This window comes from Anabrus simplex, chromosome 1, assembly GCF_040414725.1.
Source record: "Anabrus simplex isolate iqAnaSimp1 chromosome 1, ASM4041472v1, whole genome shotgun sequence".
In the NCBI taxonomy this organism is placed as follows: Eukaryota; Metazoa; Arthropoda; class Insecta; order Orthoptera; family Tettigoniidae; genus Anabrus; species Anabrus simplex.
The window spans coordinates 1,018,278,571-1,018,298,825 of NC_090265.1; the positions used below are offsets into that span (position 1 = coordinate 1,018,278,571).

At 38.7% G+C, this 20,255-nt stretch overlaps 1 protein-coding gene across 1 annotated transcript in view; it reads right to left on the reverse strand.

Moving 5' to 3' along the window:
• AsnRS (asparagine--tRNA ligase) overlaps window positions 1-20,255 on the reverse strand; it is a 214,577-nt gene that overhangs the window by 180,271 nt on the left and 14,051 nt on the right. The window contains exon 2 of the mRNA XM_067136961.2: window positions 14,168-14,316. Within this exon, the coding sequence (XP_066993062.1) occupies window positions 14,168-14,316 (149 nt within the window). The remainder of the gene's footprint in view (window positions 1-14,167; window positions 14,317-20,255) is intronic.

The following is a 20,255-nucleotide window of genomic DNA, read 5'->3' on the forward strand; positions in this document are numbered from 1 at the left end:
AATATTTTAAAAATAAAAAATAAAAATTGACCTTTTGTTGGTGTTCCATTTTTGGGGGGGGGGGAAATTAATTTACCTTGGTGTGATATGCTTCTCACTTCACTGTCTCCCACAGACACCGTTAAAAAAGTATACACTTTTATGATAACTGACCAAAAGAGAAATGTTCTGGGCCTCAGGAGGCTAAACATTCCTGTTTTAGGACTCACTCATTTAGATAAGCAATGAAACTAAAATAATTTTTATAGGGTTAAGCTGGTCCCTTCCTCTCATATTCAGAACTGACTAATGAGAAAAGGAAAAATGACATTAATAAATCCTGTAATGTATCTATAACATATGTATTACTCTATACATAATTACATCATCTGCAAAAGGCCTTCTATCAAATAGGTAGTAACTTCACAATCATTTGTGGAATGTCCTTCCTAGAACCTGTTCCTGCCTTAAAGTACCTACCGTATGCGCACCTTTTGGCGATACATGGACACCCTAGTGCTGAGTAGGTCGACCTCGGGTATCTTCGAGATTCGTATTGGCAACCTTTGAAACACGAGCTATGAATCGTTGTGTGACATCTGGCGTACACTTTACATACTAGTACTGTTGTTGTTTACACAGCAAAGCAAAACTACAGAATTCATGCTGGGAACAAGATTCGCATCGCGAAATGTTATATAATGTTATATAAAGTGTATATGACATAGTTGTTGGCTTAAGATAATAAAGGTTTAGAAAATTCATATCGATCGATCATATTATCGATTCAATTCAGATTTCATTTTCATTCAGTTGGCAGTATTACCGGAACCGTGAGAGCTCCCTCCGTACTCCAGCCCCCCCTGTACAAAGAAATATCGCTATAAGGTGCGCAGACTATAGTTATACATACCCTTCCATGTCTCACTACAATTCATATGACTGCCAATCATGCTTGCCATCATGTTATCCTTGGCTGACTTATCACTTTGCTTCAATTTCTCATGACTTCCACAACCATTCCTAACTACTTCTTCCCAACTTCCACCTCCTCCTTAATCTCTTTATTTCTTTGTTTATAAATATAGTGGGTCTTCACCGTTCCTTACCAGCTTTAAAAGGTACATATCTGTTTTCACACTCCCAACAATGGCTTTATAGTCATCCCATAATAAGCTTCTTTATATTTTTATTTACCATTTTCCAATGAGCATAATTACTTTTTAAAATCTTCCCATGCCTCTCTTATAATTTAAAAAAAACTATTTTTCCTTATAGAGCTTCCAGATAAACTATATTAAGCGCTAAGATGTATACAGTGTTTGCCTTTCCAACTCTTGAACGACCCACATACAATTTACCATCAGAGAGGCATGCTTTCCGAAGACTGAATCCTACAACTTTAAGCGATTATCCTTGTGCCTTGTTGATGCATATAGCTAGCGCTCTGATATCCGCGAACTTAGTGACTTGGTGGATGCAAACTGTACGGCAGTGTGGATAATTATGTTTATTGATTTTCGCTCAGGTATACTCTAGAAATCTCGATAAGCGAGTCTTTCAAACATTTCATGCAGGTATTTTTGCTTGTGGTGAGGCAACCCTTGACACTGGTATGGGAAAATGGTGACATATAAAGAGCCTCGAGTCCATAAAGCCGTAAATCTGACCAGAGCCTAACTGGCTCCTGCCAAAAGAGGGAACAAAAGTTCTGAAAGAGAACCGCTCAATATGTCAGTAGTTGTTGCAAGCGGAAATCTCTCATAGCCCCTTAACTGGGGAGCTCAGTACACTCCGGTTCACTCCCAGGTGGGTAGCGATTTCTCTGACTGAAGAAAATATTTAATTACTTGCTCTAAAACAATCTTAGACTAAAATGAACTGTAGAAGGGCCCTAAGAGAAATATTTACTTGAATGTAGTGTATTTAATTGTTGAAAAATCGTATTACTTTAATTTTTCGATACTTTCTGCAAGAACGTATGAAGTGCTTTCGAACTGTGATACCAAGCTTGTTTCTTCTTAATAGCAAAGCTCTGGTTTTTGTCTATACAATAACTTATACATAAATATTTTAAGCAATTTACCAACCATCTCTGCCTGGAAATAAAATTTTTGTACATAAATTGTAGATTTGCAAAGTTTACATGTACTTAAAAGATTTAGAATGGAATAAATTATAATACAAAATTTTCTGTTATGTTGGTTAACGCTTTTGAGGGATCCAGTTTATACAGGGTGTCTCAAACCTTTTGGGTCAAATTGAAACAGTTGATAGTGGGTCCACAACCAATTATATTGAGATAGGGAACCAATGGTCGGAAATGTATATTTATTGTTATGGACATACACAGAGCACACCACATAACAACAACATAGCTCATAGTATTTATTCAAAGTGATGACTGCCAGTCTCAATGCATGCATGGCAATGGCGAATGAAGATCTGCCGCACTCTCAAAGATCTCTGGTGTCTGTTGTGTACCAGGAGACAAGCCAATTGGATCCCAGCAAGCCAGACTTCATCCTTTTCTACGGGGGTTTTATACACCAACGACTCGACGTAGCCCCAGGGAAAAAAGTCCAGAGGTGTGACATCCGGCGACCATGCTGGCCATGGAACAGGACCTCTCCTTCGAACCCAACGATGAGGGTACATGTTTCTTTTTTGCCATTTGTTTTACGTTGCACCGACACAGATATGTCTTATGGCGACGGTGGATACGGAAGGGATAGGAGTGGGAAGGAATCGACCGTGGCCTTGTTTAAGGTACAGCCCCAGCATTTGCCTGGTGTGAAAATGGGAAACCACGGTAAACCATCTTCAGGGCTGCCGACAGTGGAGTTCAAACCCACTATCTCCCGGATCCAAGCTCACAGCTGCGCGCTCCTGACCACACGGCCAACTTGCCTGGTGGTACATGTTGTTCACGTGCTCGCGGACATGAACATCAAAGTGGGCTGGTGCACCATCATATTGAAACCACACCCTTCGCGGACAACAAGGAATATAGTCTCCAGAAACTGTGGCAGCACATCTCGCAGGAACACCAGGTAACGTGGACCAGTCAAACGGGCAGGAGCAAATAAGGTCCTGTTAGGTGATCTTGGACAATGCCCACCCATACACTGACAGAGAATCGTTGCTGGTGGTCATCGATGTGGGTGGTGTGAGGATTGACCTCACTCCAGACATGGCTGTCGCGGCTGTTTAAAACACCATCATGGGTAAATGAGGCCCCATCCGTGAACAATACCAACTGTACAAAGTTCGACACTACAGCACTACGGTGGATAATCCATTGACAGAAGTGATCTTGACTTACTTCTTAACTTATTTCCTTTATCTCCTAAGTGGAGCATAGGGCATCAATGAAATTCCGCCACCAGACTTTGTTCTGCGCAATCGTCCTGGTCTCGATCCAGGTCTTCCCTCCTTTTTCCATCCCTTGTGCTATTACACTCCTCCTCCATGTGTTCTTTGGTCTGCCTCTTCTCCTGCTACCTAATGGGTTCCATTCCAGAGCTTGTTTTGCTATGTTGTCTTTATCTCGCCATAATGTATGCCCGATCCACTTCCGTTTCCTACAACACATCTCAATATCAATGGGTGTTAGATGGGTTCTTCTCCATGACTCTTCATTGGAGATTACTTGTGGCCACCATATCCTCAAACTTCTGTTCACAAATGTTTGAAGTCTGCTAATCAGTTGTTTATTAGTCTTCCATGTTTCACACCCATAGAGCAGTACTGACTTGACATTTGTATTGAAGATGCGTAGTTTGGTATAGCTGTTAAGTTCCCTTGATTTCCAGATTGGTCTCAGCATTGCAAATGCTCCTTCAGCCTTATTTATTCTATTTCCTATATCCTCTACAGTTCCTCCCTCAGGGGTGACTATACTTCCCCAGTTGCAAAATTGCTTGACTTGCTCGATCTCTTGGTTTCCTAAAACTAATAGTGCCTTGTTTCAGTTATTATAGCGTATTATAGCGCATCTCCTTGGGTTTCTTTCCATTTATCTTCAATTCCACCTCTGATGCTTCAGTTTTTAAATCATTCAGCTTTGCTTCAATATCCTTTAAAACTGCTGGCCAGCAAACACAAGTTATCCGCGAACTCCAAGTCTTCCAACCTGCCTGTCAGTCCCCATTGAATTCCTCTTCGGCAATTCATTCCCTTCTTCATCATAAGATCCAGCACCATCAGAAATAGTATAGGTGACAGCAAACATCCTTGCTTAACTCCTGTGTTTACTGGGATGGGCTCAGACAACATCCCCTGATGTAAAACTTGACATGTGTAGTTCTCATACATTTCTTGGGTTATCTTTATAATTTTCTTTGGAATCCCAAATTCTTTCATGGTTTTCCACATCTTCTTCCTCATTAGTCATTACACTACGAAACGCCTTTTCAAAGTCTACAAATAGTGGATACAGTGACGATTGCAGCTCCGTGAATTGTTCTATAATTATGTGCAGTGAATTGATCTGGTCTGTACAGGAATAACCTTCTCTAAATCCTGCTTGTACTTTCCTCAGCCTTGAGTTAACTTGTTTTTCATCTTTTCTAAAATTACTCGTGAGAGTACCTTGAGTACCTTACTTGGTATCGAAAGGAGGTTAATCCCTCTTCAGTTACCACATTCTAACAAATCTCCTTTCTTCGGAAGCTTAATCAACAGTCCTTTCTTCCAATCTGTGGGGATCTTCTCTTCTTCCCAATTCTTCTTCAAAAGTGGGAACAGAATCTTGACTGAAGTACTCACATCCACTTTCAAGGCCTCCGGTGCAATATTCTCCATACCTGCTGCTTTGCCATTCTTTAGTTGTTTACTGGCCCTTTGGATCTCAATTCTTGATGGTGGTTCTGTACTGATAGCAACATCTTCCTGCTCTTCTTCTGTCATCACCTCTGTCTCCTGCTCCTCGACTGTTTCACCATTCAAGACCTCCAGAAAGTGTTCGCTCCATCTTTCTAGCTGTTCCTTTTGTGTGGACAATAATCCCGCATCTTTGGCTTTCACTGGCTTGTCAGATCCAGAAAACTTTCCTGTTAGTCTCTTGGTAATGTGGTAAAGGGTCTTACTATCATTGTTTTGTGCTGCCATCTCCACTTGTGTTGCAAGATTATTGATAAGTGCTAATTTGTCATATCGAAATCTCCTCTTCACTATTTTGTTCAGTTCATTAAAGTCAGTTCTAGCTTTTATCTTCTCTTCTTGTGTTCTTGCAGTATTGAGTCTTTTCTTCCATTCCTTTCTTTGATTCACGGCTTCCCATGTCTCAGAAGTATGGTAATCCATTCCTCTCTTCCTCTTCCCCTTTTGCCTAAGACCTTTTCACAGGTATTAATGTAGGTAATCTCTATGCTCTTCTACTTATGTTCAATACCTTGTTCTTCTTCCTCTCTTAGCTGTTGGAATCAGTTACTCAATTCTAGTGAAAAATATTGTTGCACCTCCTTATTCTTCAGTTTATCCCAGTTATACTTTATCCCCCTCTTCTGGTGTATGTGCCTAGTACTTGCAATCTTCAGTCGGAGCGTAGCTACTACTAAGTGATGGTCACTTCCCACATCTGCCCCATCTTGTTCCTCACATCCAACAGGGAGGTTCGCCATGTCTTGCTGATAGTGAAATGGTCGATCTGATTCTCCGTTCTATGGTCAGGGGAAACTCACGTCACTTTATGGCAATTCTTATGAGGGAAGATAGTGCCTCCTATCACCAGCCTGTGGTTACTACAAGATTCAATAAGTCTTTCACCATTCTCATTTCTATTACCTATGCCATACCTGCTAACTTTACAACACCAAAAATCAAGAGATATTGATATGAAAATCAGGAGATACAAGTGGTCAAAACTGCTTATTCTACATGTCTTGCGCAAACTGCACTATGATACATTTATATTGTCTCAAAGCCTGACCGTTGCTATATGACGCTACAAGGCTAAAAATTACACATCACTATTGCCTCACAGGAAGTATGTGAGTGAGATGATTGGTCTCTGATAAGCCTTCCGAAAATAGTATGAACTCATGCTCCACACGTGTGAATCAGTCATGCACTTAGATGCTATTACTTAGCAAATGCACAGATTAATATATTGCATTGAGCGCCCATGCGATTATGCGAAGCACAATGCTATTTGTATCAAATAACTAACCGATGTACCCGTGCTTCGCTACGGAATTCTCAAAAAGACTGTCCTTATAGTTTTCCCAACTGTAGTCAACATAGGCCATTACAATGCCATCAGTATGAATCTCATGATTAAAAGCAATGCTGTTATATGAAATATTCGATAAACTGAAAAACAGCACATTTTCTCACTTTTAAGGAAAAGTAGTATGGTACGTTATTGGACATTATCAATTTTCCAGCTATTTCATTCCTGGTTACCAGCGTTTCACCCCAGAGTGCTAAGTTGGGCTCATCAGTTGGTAAATAGCACACCCACCAAGATGCACGATCTAACAGTTCAAAGTTCCAGAGCTAGAATGACCAGGCTGCATACAGCTGCGAACACTCATGTGTCATTATTCCATTTAAGTGCGCACACTGCTGATTCCAATCACTGCCTCAGAGTAGGTATCGAATAGCTGGAATACTATGATGATCCAGTGTGTTACGTACCAGTAGTATCAGAAAATTTATGAACCAGAGGAATGGTATGCTAAAGAAGAGAGAGATCTAACTCCCCAGCTACTTCCCGCCAATATTCAGACAGGCTGTTATACTCGATACATAGCAGTAATCCCATCTATCGGAGATAAATGCCAGCAGAATACACAAAGCACATCATAACAAATAATGGTCAATGTAATGTTATTGTTGATCAATTTTATGAGCTTTCTGTATTGCGGGCCTTCACATTTAGTTTTCTTCCGACACTGCGATATTACAGCATCTTATGTAAAGAGAGTCCTTTCTTCATGACTCCCTCTTGTGTTATGATTTAAGTAATCGTTCCTTCATGACTTTTTTCTCATTCTTATAATCATCTTCACAATTTAATCACCATCACCACCAATATTATGATAGTCGGTGCATAAAACTGAATAAGACACAAATAACCAGACATTGTACACTCTATAACTTTTGTTATGTAGCAGTTTTTGATATGACCAATAAGATAGGTACCGGTAATTAAAAATTAAATTTTTGGCACCTTCCCCTAAACTACCATTTCAAACAGGGTGAATAAAATTATTTATAGTGTAGACTGTAGTTCCTTATTCCCCGACTTAACATACCGATTTTCATTAAATTCTGTTAACTCATTTTCTCATACTGGTCTCTGTTATCATACCTGGTACAGTAAAAATGTACTGTATAAGACATAAATTATATGAAATTTAATAATATATAACTTTAGTTATGTAGTATTTATCGACAGGGCAAATAATAACAAATATTCGAGAATTAAATTTAAGGTATTCCCCTAAACCACCATTTCACTCAGCATATATAAAATTATTTTTGGTCTAGAGTGTAGCGACTTATTCCCTGACTTTAAATACCGATTTTCATTACATTCTCTTCATCCGTTTTCTCGTGATGCGCATACATACATACATACATACATACATACATACATACAGACAGAAAACACGGAAAACTGAAATGTGCATTTCCCCTTGTTACTGTGGTCACGACCGGTACAGAAATATAATTCTTTTTAAATTCTGCACAACGTACAGACAAAACTCTTATTTTATTTATATTGAGATAAATTAAAATGAGTCAGAATTGTCTCCAAATAGCTCCTAAAATCTCTTAAAACGTCACTGGTTGTTATTATTGAAATTCTGTCACTAAATTACTTAAAAAAACTCCATATCTAGTGACTAGTTTCTAGAATCGACTAGACATGCAAACGAACATGAACATACCACGCACGCACGAGAGACTGACAATCGATATACGCGTCGCAATATATATAGGTTTCAATAAACATCGCACATTCGCGCACATTTCTCGCATTAATAAACGCTGATATTTCGTTTGAAGGCGGCCAGTAAGCGAAGGACTTCCGGCCACTGGCGTAAAAATGCTGAAATGGCGGGATTTGAAAACAAATATTTGAAGTTTACTAAAAAATAAGCTAAAATCGGGAGAAATAATAGAATGATTTGGAGGCGGGAAAAACTGTCAAATATCAGGAGTCTCCCGCCTAAATCGGGAAAGTTGGCAGGTATGCTATACCATGTTTTCCCATTATATTTTCTACTCCTTGGTTATCATGGCCAACTTTCGCATTCAGGTCTCCCATCACAACCATAATGATCTTTTTCTTTGCCTTTAACAGAGTTTGATGTAGCTGACCATAAAATGGCCCTTCTTCTTCTCCAGCCTCTATTGGCGTATAACACTGCACCACTGTAAATGGTCTAACTCTAATGCAAATCAAGCCACTACAATCCTTTCTGAGACTGGGTACCATTCTATCAAACTCTTCCTTGTTTTTTGAGTGATCAGTAATCCAACACCCCCTCTATATTCTTATTCTCTTCCCAAGTACAGCAGTGTGTCCCCTTTCTGGGTCTTTATCTCACCGAACCCAGTCCATCTCGTCTCACTCAAGCCTACTATGTCCAACCTGTATTGCTTCATATCCCTAGATACTTCAGCCAATCTTCCTGTCTGCCACAATGTCTGTACATTCCACATTCCAATTCTCATGTCCGATTTCATGCTAAAGGTCAAATCCATTTTATCCATCCGGCTTTTATTCATTGATGTTTCTGTAATGGGTTAATCTTGGGCGTGGAAGTTACTGGCCTTCAGCACCCAAAGTCTGGTGAAGGGGCTGCCTTTTAAGTAGCCAGGCCTACTGATTTTCTGTCGGGGTTTCTTCCCTTAGCCTGTAAGTTCCCACTTCTAACTACAAGGCAGCAGTTCCTGTTCTATTTTCCCCGAATAGGAGGGTTGCCTCTTCCGTCAGTTCCACCGTTCCGAAGTCCCTCTTCTCAACCTTCACTGCCGTTGAGGTCTTCACCGTAACCTTGGCAAGGGACCCTTAAATGGGACTACCAGCTGGGTCAGCTGGACCAAGATTTTTTAAAGAGGTGGTAATCCTCTATCACTCGCCCTTTGTCCTGAACAGGCAGAGCCTGGCTTTCCAAACATTGGGCCCAGGTTGGGTTTGACAGACGATATCACGGGGCTAAAATTCCAGTGCTTGCACACGTTCTTTTGATAGGGGTGTAATACGTGTCCCACCAGTACTCTCCACACTGTATCTTTTGTAAGTGCGCATTTTACGGGCAAACTGAAGGGTGCTTATTACTGGGTGGTCGGCCACACGATCCAACACCATCTCCTCAAAGTCTGGTATTTAGACATGTCTTTGGCGGGAATTGTGGCCGGCTCTCTGTGGCGTCAACGACCCCATCTCTCGTAAGTTGCTATCCATGGAGATAAACTTCCAATTAAGATGACGCCCGTTGGGAAAGTGTTCTCTGTACATTCGTGCTGCTTTACGGGCACTACCTTCTGCTGCACTGTACATTAAATTAATGCCTGCCAACTCTCGTGATGAGTAACATTTCATCTTTGACTACGCGTCATGCACTGTACACGGTAACACACCTCACCATGGAGACATCACAAGCTGTCTGATGCAATGGACAACTGACACCAGGGATAGTGGTGCGCGTGCTGCAAAGGTTAATGTGCTTGTGCGTTTCATGCAGTCGTTACATGACGCATGCTATTAGGTAAGTTGTGTTCAGTACATCTGTTTGGTGGTCAGGGGAGTACGCTGTTTATCACCCGCTGCCTGTTCCAGTGTACAATAGACACCTGGGATCTTTGCGCGAGTGTGGCAGAACTGCTTGCACCGTTACAATACATGCATTGAGACTGGCGGTTGTCACTTTAAACAATTACTACGAGCTAAGCTGTTATGTGGTGTACACTGTGTATGTCCATAGCACAATAAATATGCATTTCTAACTTTTGGTTCCCTATCTCAATATAATTTGTTGCGGACCCACTATCATCTGTTTGAATCTGACCCAAAAGGCTTTAGACACCCTGTATACCTACAGTTCATAGGTGCCACAAATGGACTATATTATACTACAGGTAATATTTACAGTATTTACAGTCTTCACAGTGTTGTCTTTTACAGCTGTTCATTATGATACACAGCAGATCATGTTGCATACCCTGTCCCGGCTTCACATAATTTGTATGATTCCATTCCGAAATGAGGGTTTTTTTTTTGGTATGTGAACTTTCCACCCTAGCCACCCTTTCCATAACAAGAGGTTCTCATCAATAGACATTTTGCAATCAGGGGTGTAAGCTTCCAAAAATTTTGCTACCAGTTGGTCAAATACTGGCTTTATCTTGTAAATTTTGGCAAAGGGTGCAAAGAGAATTTGTCCATTATGGTCCTCATTGTCAGAGAAATGTAAAAAGCTGTGGAGGAAAATTCTCTTCTCTGTCTTCAGCCCATAGAAAACAGGCGTGGTCAACAAGCAATTGCGAGAAATATCATGTCTTAATTTTGGGGTCTGTACAATCCCCTGCAGTGTAATATAGTCGATTAGTTGCAATATCCACGGATAACCATTCACGGATGTGGATGAAGGAAATGCGAGTGCGGATGAAGGGTGCATGTGGATAATATTTTGTATATCTGTGCAGGGCTCTACATGTGAAAATTTAAATGTATAATTCAACCTTTACAATACTGTAATTGTCTTTATTGAAAAGACTACATTAGACTATATTCATGATACATGTTTCGTCCTCTTATGGGACATCTTCAGTCATACATACAAACATTGAAAATATGGTGAGGACACGTTAAAATAAGTTACTGAAAAGTCTTTAAATCTTGTGACGCGGCGTGTTGGCGTTGTGTCAATCTTGAATCTTAAAATGGTGCATCATAAACATGATATGAACTATGAAGTCCAGTGAAAACACAGATTAAAATGCTGTTATATGCATGGAATTGCCCAATTATAAAACAACATGAGTGGCTATGCGAATAAAATTATATGCATATTGTACATAAAATAGTGTGATAATAATGCCACATTAAATTAGCATCCTTGATTAGATGCAGAAGGTAGCGTTATGTTGATGACGCAAGTTGAACTTGATTGTGTGTTGACAATATGGGCCTAAAAAAGAAAAAAATATGAGTGAATTAAAGAAAAAATTCAATTGAAACGTAAACTGAGTGCCCATCTGGTCACTTACCTCCATGCCCATCCTGTGTCCACCACAAGTGTTAAAGCTAACTGAGTGACGTCCTCGAAGGCCGTTGAGGACTGACTAGGAGGGGAGGTTGATGGGAGTTTGATGTAAGGGCAGAGGTGTAAGGTAAAGCACTACTCACATGCCTTCGTGTAAAGAATTTAATGATTATCTCCTCGAAAAGTATATTGATTTCCCTTGATATTTCATTCAGATTATAAATGGGGTTACATTTTTTATCAATATTTATAAAAATGTTTTCCAAAATATTCAATAGATTCTCTTTCTTACTTAACTGGAGAATTTGAAGGTCTTGTTTTATGTCCGTGAATGTATGTACGGTATCAACCATATGAGAACCGAATGCCGAGAATCTGCAGTATTTTGACGCATTAACATGCTCCTTATAACTTATGTTAAAACTGCGGCCTGTCTGTCTGATATAACTGGCGGAACATTGTTGGCACTTTAATTTGTAAACTCCTGATTTCTGAAATTTGTTATTGTCGTTATTGATAGTGTGCTGATTATAGAAAAGATGAACGTTGTTGTTGGTTGTCTATAAAGAAACTTTCATATCAAGTTTCTTGAAAACATTTGTGATTTTGTAGATTTTACTATGACTGCAGGTGAAAAGGGCGTAAATATCTTCTTTCTTTTTAGTAGCATTGATTAATGTCAAAAATGATTTCTTCTCGATTTTGCTAATAATTTTGTCCACACATTGCCTGTTGAACCCGTTACTTTTAGCTATAAAATAAATAGTATCCAATTCATTTTTACAATCTACTTCTGACATGGGTATATTATAAGCCCTGTAAATCATACTATAAAAGGAGGCCCTCTTATGTGCTGCTGGGTGTATGGAATTCTGTCTAATTACGTTCACTGTTTGAGAGTGGGTTTCCTGAATATTTTATACCTAAGTTTATTAGTCATTAACAATTGTAATATCAAGAAAATTTAACGCTTTATTATTTTCACTTTCGAAAGAAAATTTCATCTGTGAATCCATATTATTTAATTGTTCTAATACCTCCTCTCCATTAGTAATGCTGTGATCAATTATTGTAAACGTGTCATCTACGTATCTCAACCAGCATATTATTCCTTTAATGTTGTTGATTTTAGTATTTTCAAGAAAATCCATATAAATTCATGCCATAATTCCTGAAGACCTTCCTGTTTATATATCTAGCCATTAAAGGTGAAGTAATTATTAGCAGTGACAAACTCCAAGATAATAAAATCAGCTACCTCTTGCCTACTTAAACTACTGTATTTAAATAGATTGTTCTTTACAAGATTTATCATTTTTGATACTGGAATATTCGAGAACATATTTTTGACATCAAATAAATACATCTTCTGGTCCGATTGCATGTTTGAATCTTTAGTATCTGTATTCCACACTGTTTCCTTTACATGTTCCATTTATTTGTGCTTTTATTCTGCAGGGGTTAGTAACGGAATCTAATTATCGTCATTGATGGGAATGGCATCACATCTCATTTCACACTGGCAAATAGGAATAAAAGCAGCTACTTCAGCAATGGAGAATAGTGGGTGCTGCTCTTTATCAGGTTATTAAAAGTAAATGCAGGCTACTTCTGGGGGCAGGTTGGTGGATTCCTAGACATTGCAATGAACTCATCTCTCCTCTGAAAGGAATTCCAAGTAAGATTTGCATAATTTCTACTTCCTTATAATGTTACAAACCTTGGGAAGCATGGTGTGAATTTTTGCCATGCCATGTAATAATATTACTTAATCACCACAAAAAGATAATAGTCAAACATTAATATAAGTTCAGTATATCTGTCCAAGAGTATAGTAATTGCCACGTAAGGAAATACCCCAGAAAGTAAATATCGCCGCCCGATGCTCTTCTTTTCTCTTTTTTGTAATGGCTGATCACTGCTGCCAACCTGCCTGGTTACATATTAAAATCATCAGACATAACCATAACAAACTAACCTCAATGTAAACACCGATAATGAATGTGTCCCTACCCTAGTAAATGATAAAAGATAAGATGAAATAAATCAAAATATATATGAATATCTCCTCAATGAGGAATTAAGGAAATAAACACACTTTCTCACTTAAATTATCTGTCTTTATTTTGATATACAGTAGGCGTACTATAACCATATTCTTGAAAAGAGGGGCGTGTTAAACGATGCAATTTATTTAATAAGTCTTTGCAGTGTGATTTTCGAAAGTTCCAGACATCCAATGACTTCCCTTTCTTTTGCGCGAATATTTCCTTCTCTCTTCAATACCGGTAACCAGTAAGGAGAGAGATTATTGGGCATATTTTCAGCCTGCAGGCTGGTTATATCTTCAAGCTTATCAGGAAACATATAGGAATACTAATGTGCCAAGCTCCGTGAACTTAATTTAGGTCAGCTTTCAAGTTCACTGCGGATTTGAAAATAATAATGTTATAAGTTCTACTGCCAAAATTTCGTCCCGCAAGAGTTATTTCATGTACCGGTAGATCTAGACATGAGACTGACGTATTTGAGCACTTTCATCATTTCACACAAACTATGTTATTAAATGCATTATCCGAACATGCCACAATCCTACTTACCTGGTATTAGCCAAATAGATTTACAATCCCACAGAAAAAAAAAAAAAAAATGCTTTAAATATTCTCGCAAATGTATCACTAGTGACTTTAACGGCGATGCGGTGGCAACACGCACTTCACGCTAGAGCAGTGATGAACGTTGCCAACGTGCCAGATTAACGGTAAATGTAAGACGTCGTATCGGCAAGTAGGGTCCCTAAACTGTATGGTTACCGACACTGAAAAAGACCCAACAGCAAGAAAAGTAACCATAAATCAATATCTTAATATTACAGGGGAGAAAGGGTAAGGTTGCACCCTTAGGGTACGTCGTTACACGGAGAGGACTATACAACTAAACTAAGAAAGAAAAACAATGATTACCTGACCCTCAGTTTTAGAATCAACATAAATAGTAGGAAATGGTTCCTTTCCAGCAAGCCTCATAGCCTGAAGAATAGATTTCAATGGTTTTAATTCAGACCCATCTCCACTTTCATCACATCCAGTCTTCTCTGATGTATAAATTGCTCCTAAAAATGAGAAAAAGCAATCTTAGTAAGATGGTTTAATTATTCTCCAACAACAAAATTCACTAATATACTCTAAATTAAAAACAGCTGGCATTTAGTCATCAACATAATAGAAAATTCTCTCTTATCTAACCATGGCTAACCTTAAGATTACAACTGAAACCTCATATTCAGCATCTGGGTTGGTGTATGGGACTCTTGGGACAAAAATAGAGGATGCCTGTCCAGTTGTACATCCTATTAAAACAATAATCACCACCACCACCACTCTTGGGACAAAATTCTCTGAATTCCTTGGGTTTACTTTCCCAGATATCTACATTCTTCTTGACGAGAAAGGTTTACCAGATCAGGTTACATCTCGCAAATCAGTAGTTTAACAAACGTGTTAACCAGAAATTATTTTTAACATATGTGGGAATAGTTTGATCTAAGGAACAACTTTAGATAGATTGCAACAGAGAAGCTGCTGGATTAGTTACGTAAAATTTTTGATCAGTTTCTTTATAGTCATCCTGGAATGTAAAGCCCATATTCTTAAAAAGACCTTCTCCTAGTCGGCATCCAAGTCTTTACACTTCCTTTAAGTAGCATTACAATCTTCCACTAGAATTGTCATAAACTGTCAACATAGGTTAAACACCCTACGTAATATCTGTCTAGTGATTTCCCACTCTGCCAGATAACATACTGAATCACAATAAGATCAATGTATAAAATTACAATCCAAAAAAGATAACTGCTTTATTTGAATCCTACAACTATCTTAAATCAATAATAATTTCCATATCAGCCTGATTTCCAACGGAGGTAACTTGCCTTCCCTTGATATCATTATCTATGATTTTTCTGTCAATATGTCTTATCTAAATTTCTAGAATTAATATTGATATCGTACATAAACACTGGTAACAATGTATTCCTTCTACAGTATAGCATTTCTCTGTGTATTGGAAATCTCTTCCCGTGTGTCACACTTTCATCAAAGTTACTTTCTACTCATGTACCTATTCTCCTCTCCATAATGCTGAAGCACTTGGCACGTAATAGATTTTTTTTTTTTTTTTTTTTAAGTCTTGATAGCTGTTACAATCTTAGTTCCCATGCTAGCTGATTGGTACAGTTATTGCTTTTGTCAACAAGAAAGATTTAAAAAATAAGTCTCTTGCCTGTCCAGACCTTCTTATAATCACTAAAGGGTTGGTTAAGTGTAGTTTTATTTTAAAAATCAAATAAATCAGACTCTTCACCTTAGACAACATGTAATTTCCTTTTCATTATGAATTAGTAGACCCGCACTGCTCCACAGTATTCGTTATAAACAAGTCAGATAACTCGTCTAGATATGCCTGTCGTAGTCGTATTGTTTTGCCTGCCCTTTTAAATAGTTTTATGAACATTTAATACTGGTACATAATAACTCATTCATTCACTATGTAGTTTAATACTGCTTTCCATACAGTTTTCACTTTGCTTTGATCATTCGGGCGTATCTGGATCTAAACATTTTCAAACACCTTGTCCGAGATAGTGAAACATACAACTGGCTGTGATTGAATATTGCTTCAGGTAAGTAGACACCCACTTTTTCAAGAGTTTGTCACTGTGCTTTATTAATGGTCATACAGAAGGCTAGTCAACCTTCTCGTCTGTGCGTACATCGGCTGTTTTCTCTTGGCAGCATGTAAGTAATTATGAACGTTTTGCAATCTGTTGAGTATATTTAAAAACTGGGGAAGATCCGAGAACCAAAGAGTATCTAGCAGAGAATAGTATTCTTCCATGATCAGAGAAAGTGTATACTCTCTGGCTTGACAGGTAGTAATCAAACATGGCTGCATGCAATCACATTACTAAGGATGAAAATCTCATATACCACAATTAATGAAAGTGTTAATTGCTTAGCAACCCACTAAGTATCACTTGCCACCAAGGTAGACACTTCATTTACAAATAAAGTGAATTTGATTTGAAGTACAGAATGTATTGCAGGCTAGAATAATCCTTCGCCTGTGATTATTGGAATGGTCATTTAGTGATTTTATTTTATTTTACCTTGAAAAAAAAAAATATATATATATTTCCATTAACTTTTTGAGAAATGCAAGATTTTTCTTGTACTACAACGACGATTTGGAAGATTTTGGTACAAACTGCACCTTTTAACTCCCTCTGGTTTAAGAGCTTAGTTTTGTGAAACATACATGTTAGTGTTTTATATAGGTATATATTAATATAACCAGTGCATTGTATCCTACATGATTGTATATTTTTTAAATGTGTCATTTACTGACAATTTTGCTTAGTATGCCTACTTATTACATTTATGGCTGAAACCTGAAAGTAGCCTACATATAAAGTGATAATACTAATTTATTTATATCAATTATTAATATTAGCATAGTATAAAGTTACAACACAAAACATTGCTAGTCAAAATTAAAACTGATATCATAGAAGAGTATTAAACAGTTATCAAATGAGAAATTGTACTGAATAATTAGCAATTTAAACGAAATAAACAACCTCTTTATTGACAGTCGCCATTACATCCAAAGCATAAACAACAATTCTCTTCTCCCTCATCTTACAACACACATATCGATCTCCTATATATCGATAGTACACTCCCCCCCCCCTTTTTTTTTTCCTTACTTTAAATCGTAGTCTGACAAATCCCTGGGGGTTTCCTCTCCCATCGACTTCACCTCGGTCCCGATTCTTGGCTCCCTTCTTCTTCTTTCTTCTCTGGTTGATATTCTTCTTCTTCTTGTTCCTCTGGTTGCTCTTTCACACTCTCTGACTCGTCCTCAGACAACAGCTCATGAAAAGGCCGGAAGAATGTAGAGTTGCGAGTTATTTGTCTACCATCCGAAGTCTCTACTGTCGCAGCGTTGCCATTCTTCTTGACGACTTTCAAGGGTGTGGGTCCAGATGTGGTTGAAAATTTGTTTACTTTGGGGTTACACATCAAAATCTTGTCGCCCTCTGATAATTTATTTTCTCGGGCCCCACGTCTAATGTATTCTCCCTTTTTAAACTTTTGAATAAGGTCTCGTTCCACCACCTCTTCCAATATTTTTTCTGTTTTGTATGGGGCCAGGCCGGGAATTTTGTCCCTCAATTTTCTGTTAAAAAATAACTCCGCTGGACTAACCCCTGTAGTCTGGTGCTCATGGTTCCGGTACATCAGTAGGTACTTGTTTAGTTCTAACTCCCAATCTAATTTCATGGCATTGGCAATCTGTAGTCGTTGAGTTATCCCTGGGTTCAGTCTTTCCACTGTGCCATTTGCTTGTGGGTGTAACGGGGTAACTCTGTGGTGATGAATTCCACACTGTTGCAGGTAATTTTCCATCTCTGCACTGACGAAGTTCGTGCCGTTATCTGTTGAGAGAACCTCAGGATACCCGTATCTTGCAAAAATACCATCTAGGGCCTTTATTATGCTTTTAGAGTCAGTACTACTTAGTTTCGTTACATCCATGAAACGGCTAAAATAATCTATCAAGATTAATAGTTGTACCCCATTAGGAAAAGGACCCAGAAGGCTTTTTAGGAATTACTGTCAAGAGATATTTTTTCGGGCTTCTCGGGTTTACTGGTAATCTGACAACCCAGACATGTTCTCACTGTCCGTTCCGCTGCTTTGTCCATTCCAGGCCACCATACTTTAGATCTGAGTCTGTTTTTCATTTCCAAAATTCTCGGATGACCCTCGTGTGCCAAACTAAGGACCCTAGTCTGTAAACTTTTCGGAATTACCAACTTAGTTTCTTTCAGTAATATATTGTCCATGACGCATAATTGAGACATCATCACCCGAAATGGAAGGAGGTCAACGTCATTACGATCCCAACACCCTGTTTGTAAATGTGACCGGACCTTTTTTAGAGTGGGATCAATTTTTGAAGCTTCATCTATTTCTTCCAAAGATAATGCAACTGGTGCCAAATACGTAGCTAAGTGCATCAGATAATTGTCCTTCTTGGCTTCACCGATTGAATTCTCACTTAACTGTGATAAAGGATCTGCTATGTTATTTTTCCCCTTTACATACTTGGAAGTCAAAAGATTGGAGTCTCAGAAGCCAACGTTCAATTCTCGTGCAGGGTTTTGATCTAGGCCCAAAAATTACCTCTAGTGGTTTATGGTCCGTATACAGGCAAAACTGCTTACCCGTCAGGAAAATCCTTAGATGCTTACACGCCCAGACAATCCCAAGAGCTTCTTTCTTCGTCTGAGAGTACCTTTGTTCGACATCCGACAGGCTGCGACTAATGTAGCAAATTATGCGTGGGATCCCTTCATTGTTCCGTTGTATCAGCACCACACCAAGTCCTTTTGGGCCAGCGTCTGCCATCACTATCGTTTCGTCCCTGGGGTTGAAATATCCTAAAACTGAACTAGATTTAAGTACTTTTTTTATTTTATTAAAAGCCTCTTGGTGTATTTGTTTCCATACAAACTGTGCAGATTTATGTGTAAGCTGTCGCTGTGGTTCTGTCATGGTTGATATGTTCGGAATAAATCTATTTACATAGTTCAGTAGGCCTAGAAAACCTCTCAGCTCAGACACATTTTGTGGTCTTCTGTAATTCTTCAGAGCCGCCACTCTGTCTTCGGTAGGCCCAATGCCATTAGCTGATATTATGTGACCCAAGAACTTAATTGAAGTTTTACCATATTCACACTTTTCCTCATTCAGTTCAACATCGTGCTCGCAAAAAACTTCAAGAACCTTTTTAAATCTTGAATCATTGTATTTCTTTAGTTTCCCCATACACCAGAATGTCATCAATAAATACGTAAACACCTTTAGGAATCTTGTTCCTTATCAGATGCTCCATTATCTTTTGGAACTCAGGAGCTGCCCGATTCAAACCAAACATTAGCCGCTTGAACCTATATAAGCCTAAATGTGTGCTAAATGTGGTTATCTCCCATGAGCCTGGATGCAACTCCACATGGTGAAAAGCTGACCTAACATCCAACTTTGAAAATATTTGCTTTCACTAATTTCAGGGTGTAGGTCTTCCATGGTTGGTAAGAGATGACTAGCCTTTAGTACAGCTTTATTTGCCATTCGCATATCGACACACAATCTAACGCTGTCACCTTTTGGAATTGGTACAAGAAGGGAAACCCATCTTGACGGTCCTTCAACCTTTTCAATTATGTCATTTTGCTCCAGCTCAAGGATACGTTCTGCTATTTTTTGTTTCAATGCCAATGGCACCCTCCGCAGAGGTTGAATAACTGGTGGGACTTTCGGTTCGATTAGTAATTTAAGCTGAAAATTCTTTATTTTGCATACCCTCGATGTGTCAGAAACCACCGTCTGGTTAACGTGCTCAGAAATTTGTAATATTCCTAGTTTCGTAGCCGAGGAACGTCCCAAAATAGGTGGTCTCCTACCTTTAATAACTACAACAGTGGTACTAATTTTTCTACTGGAATGCGTTATGTCTGCCTCGAACTCTCCTAAAATATCCAACGGATCGGTTCTACCGTAAGCAAAAAGTCTTTTCGAACTATTTAGTAATTCTACTTTACCGGTTACCTGCTTCCTTTTAAATTCCTTCCAAGTTTCTTGGTCAATAACATCGCAAGTAGATCCTGAGTCAATGATAAAAACGAAGGGTACCCCTGACAATAGACAAGTGGTCTTCCCCGTTGTTTCCCATTTTTTCCCCGTCATTTGTAAGAAAGGTGTAGTCTAAATCACTACTACATCCAGGGCAGACTTCATATTTGACGTTGCCCACGTAAGAAAGTCATCAACAGTTGACTCCCCCGATTCTAACGTATATGTCCTTTTTATTCTACAACACTTCCGATAGTGCCTCGTTAAATTACAAGCCTGGCAAACTTTGTTTCTTGCAGGGCTCTGGGGGTCACTTGCTAAGTGATTTGTTTCCCCGCAGCGATAACATTTC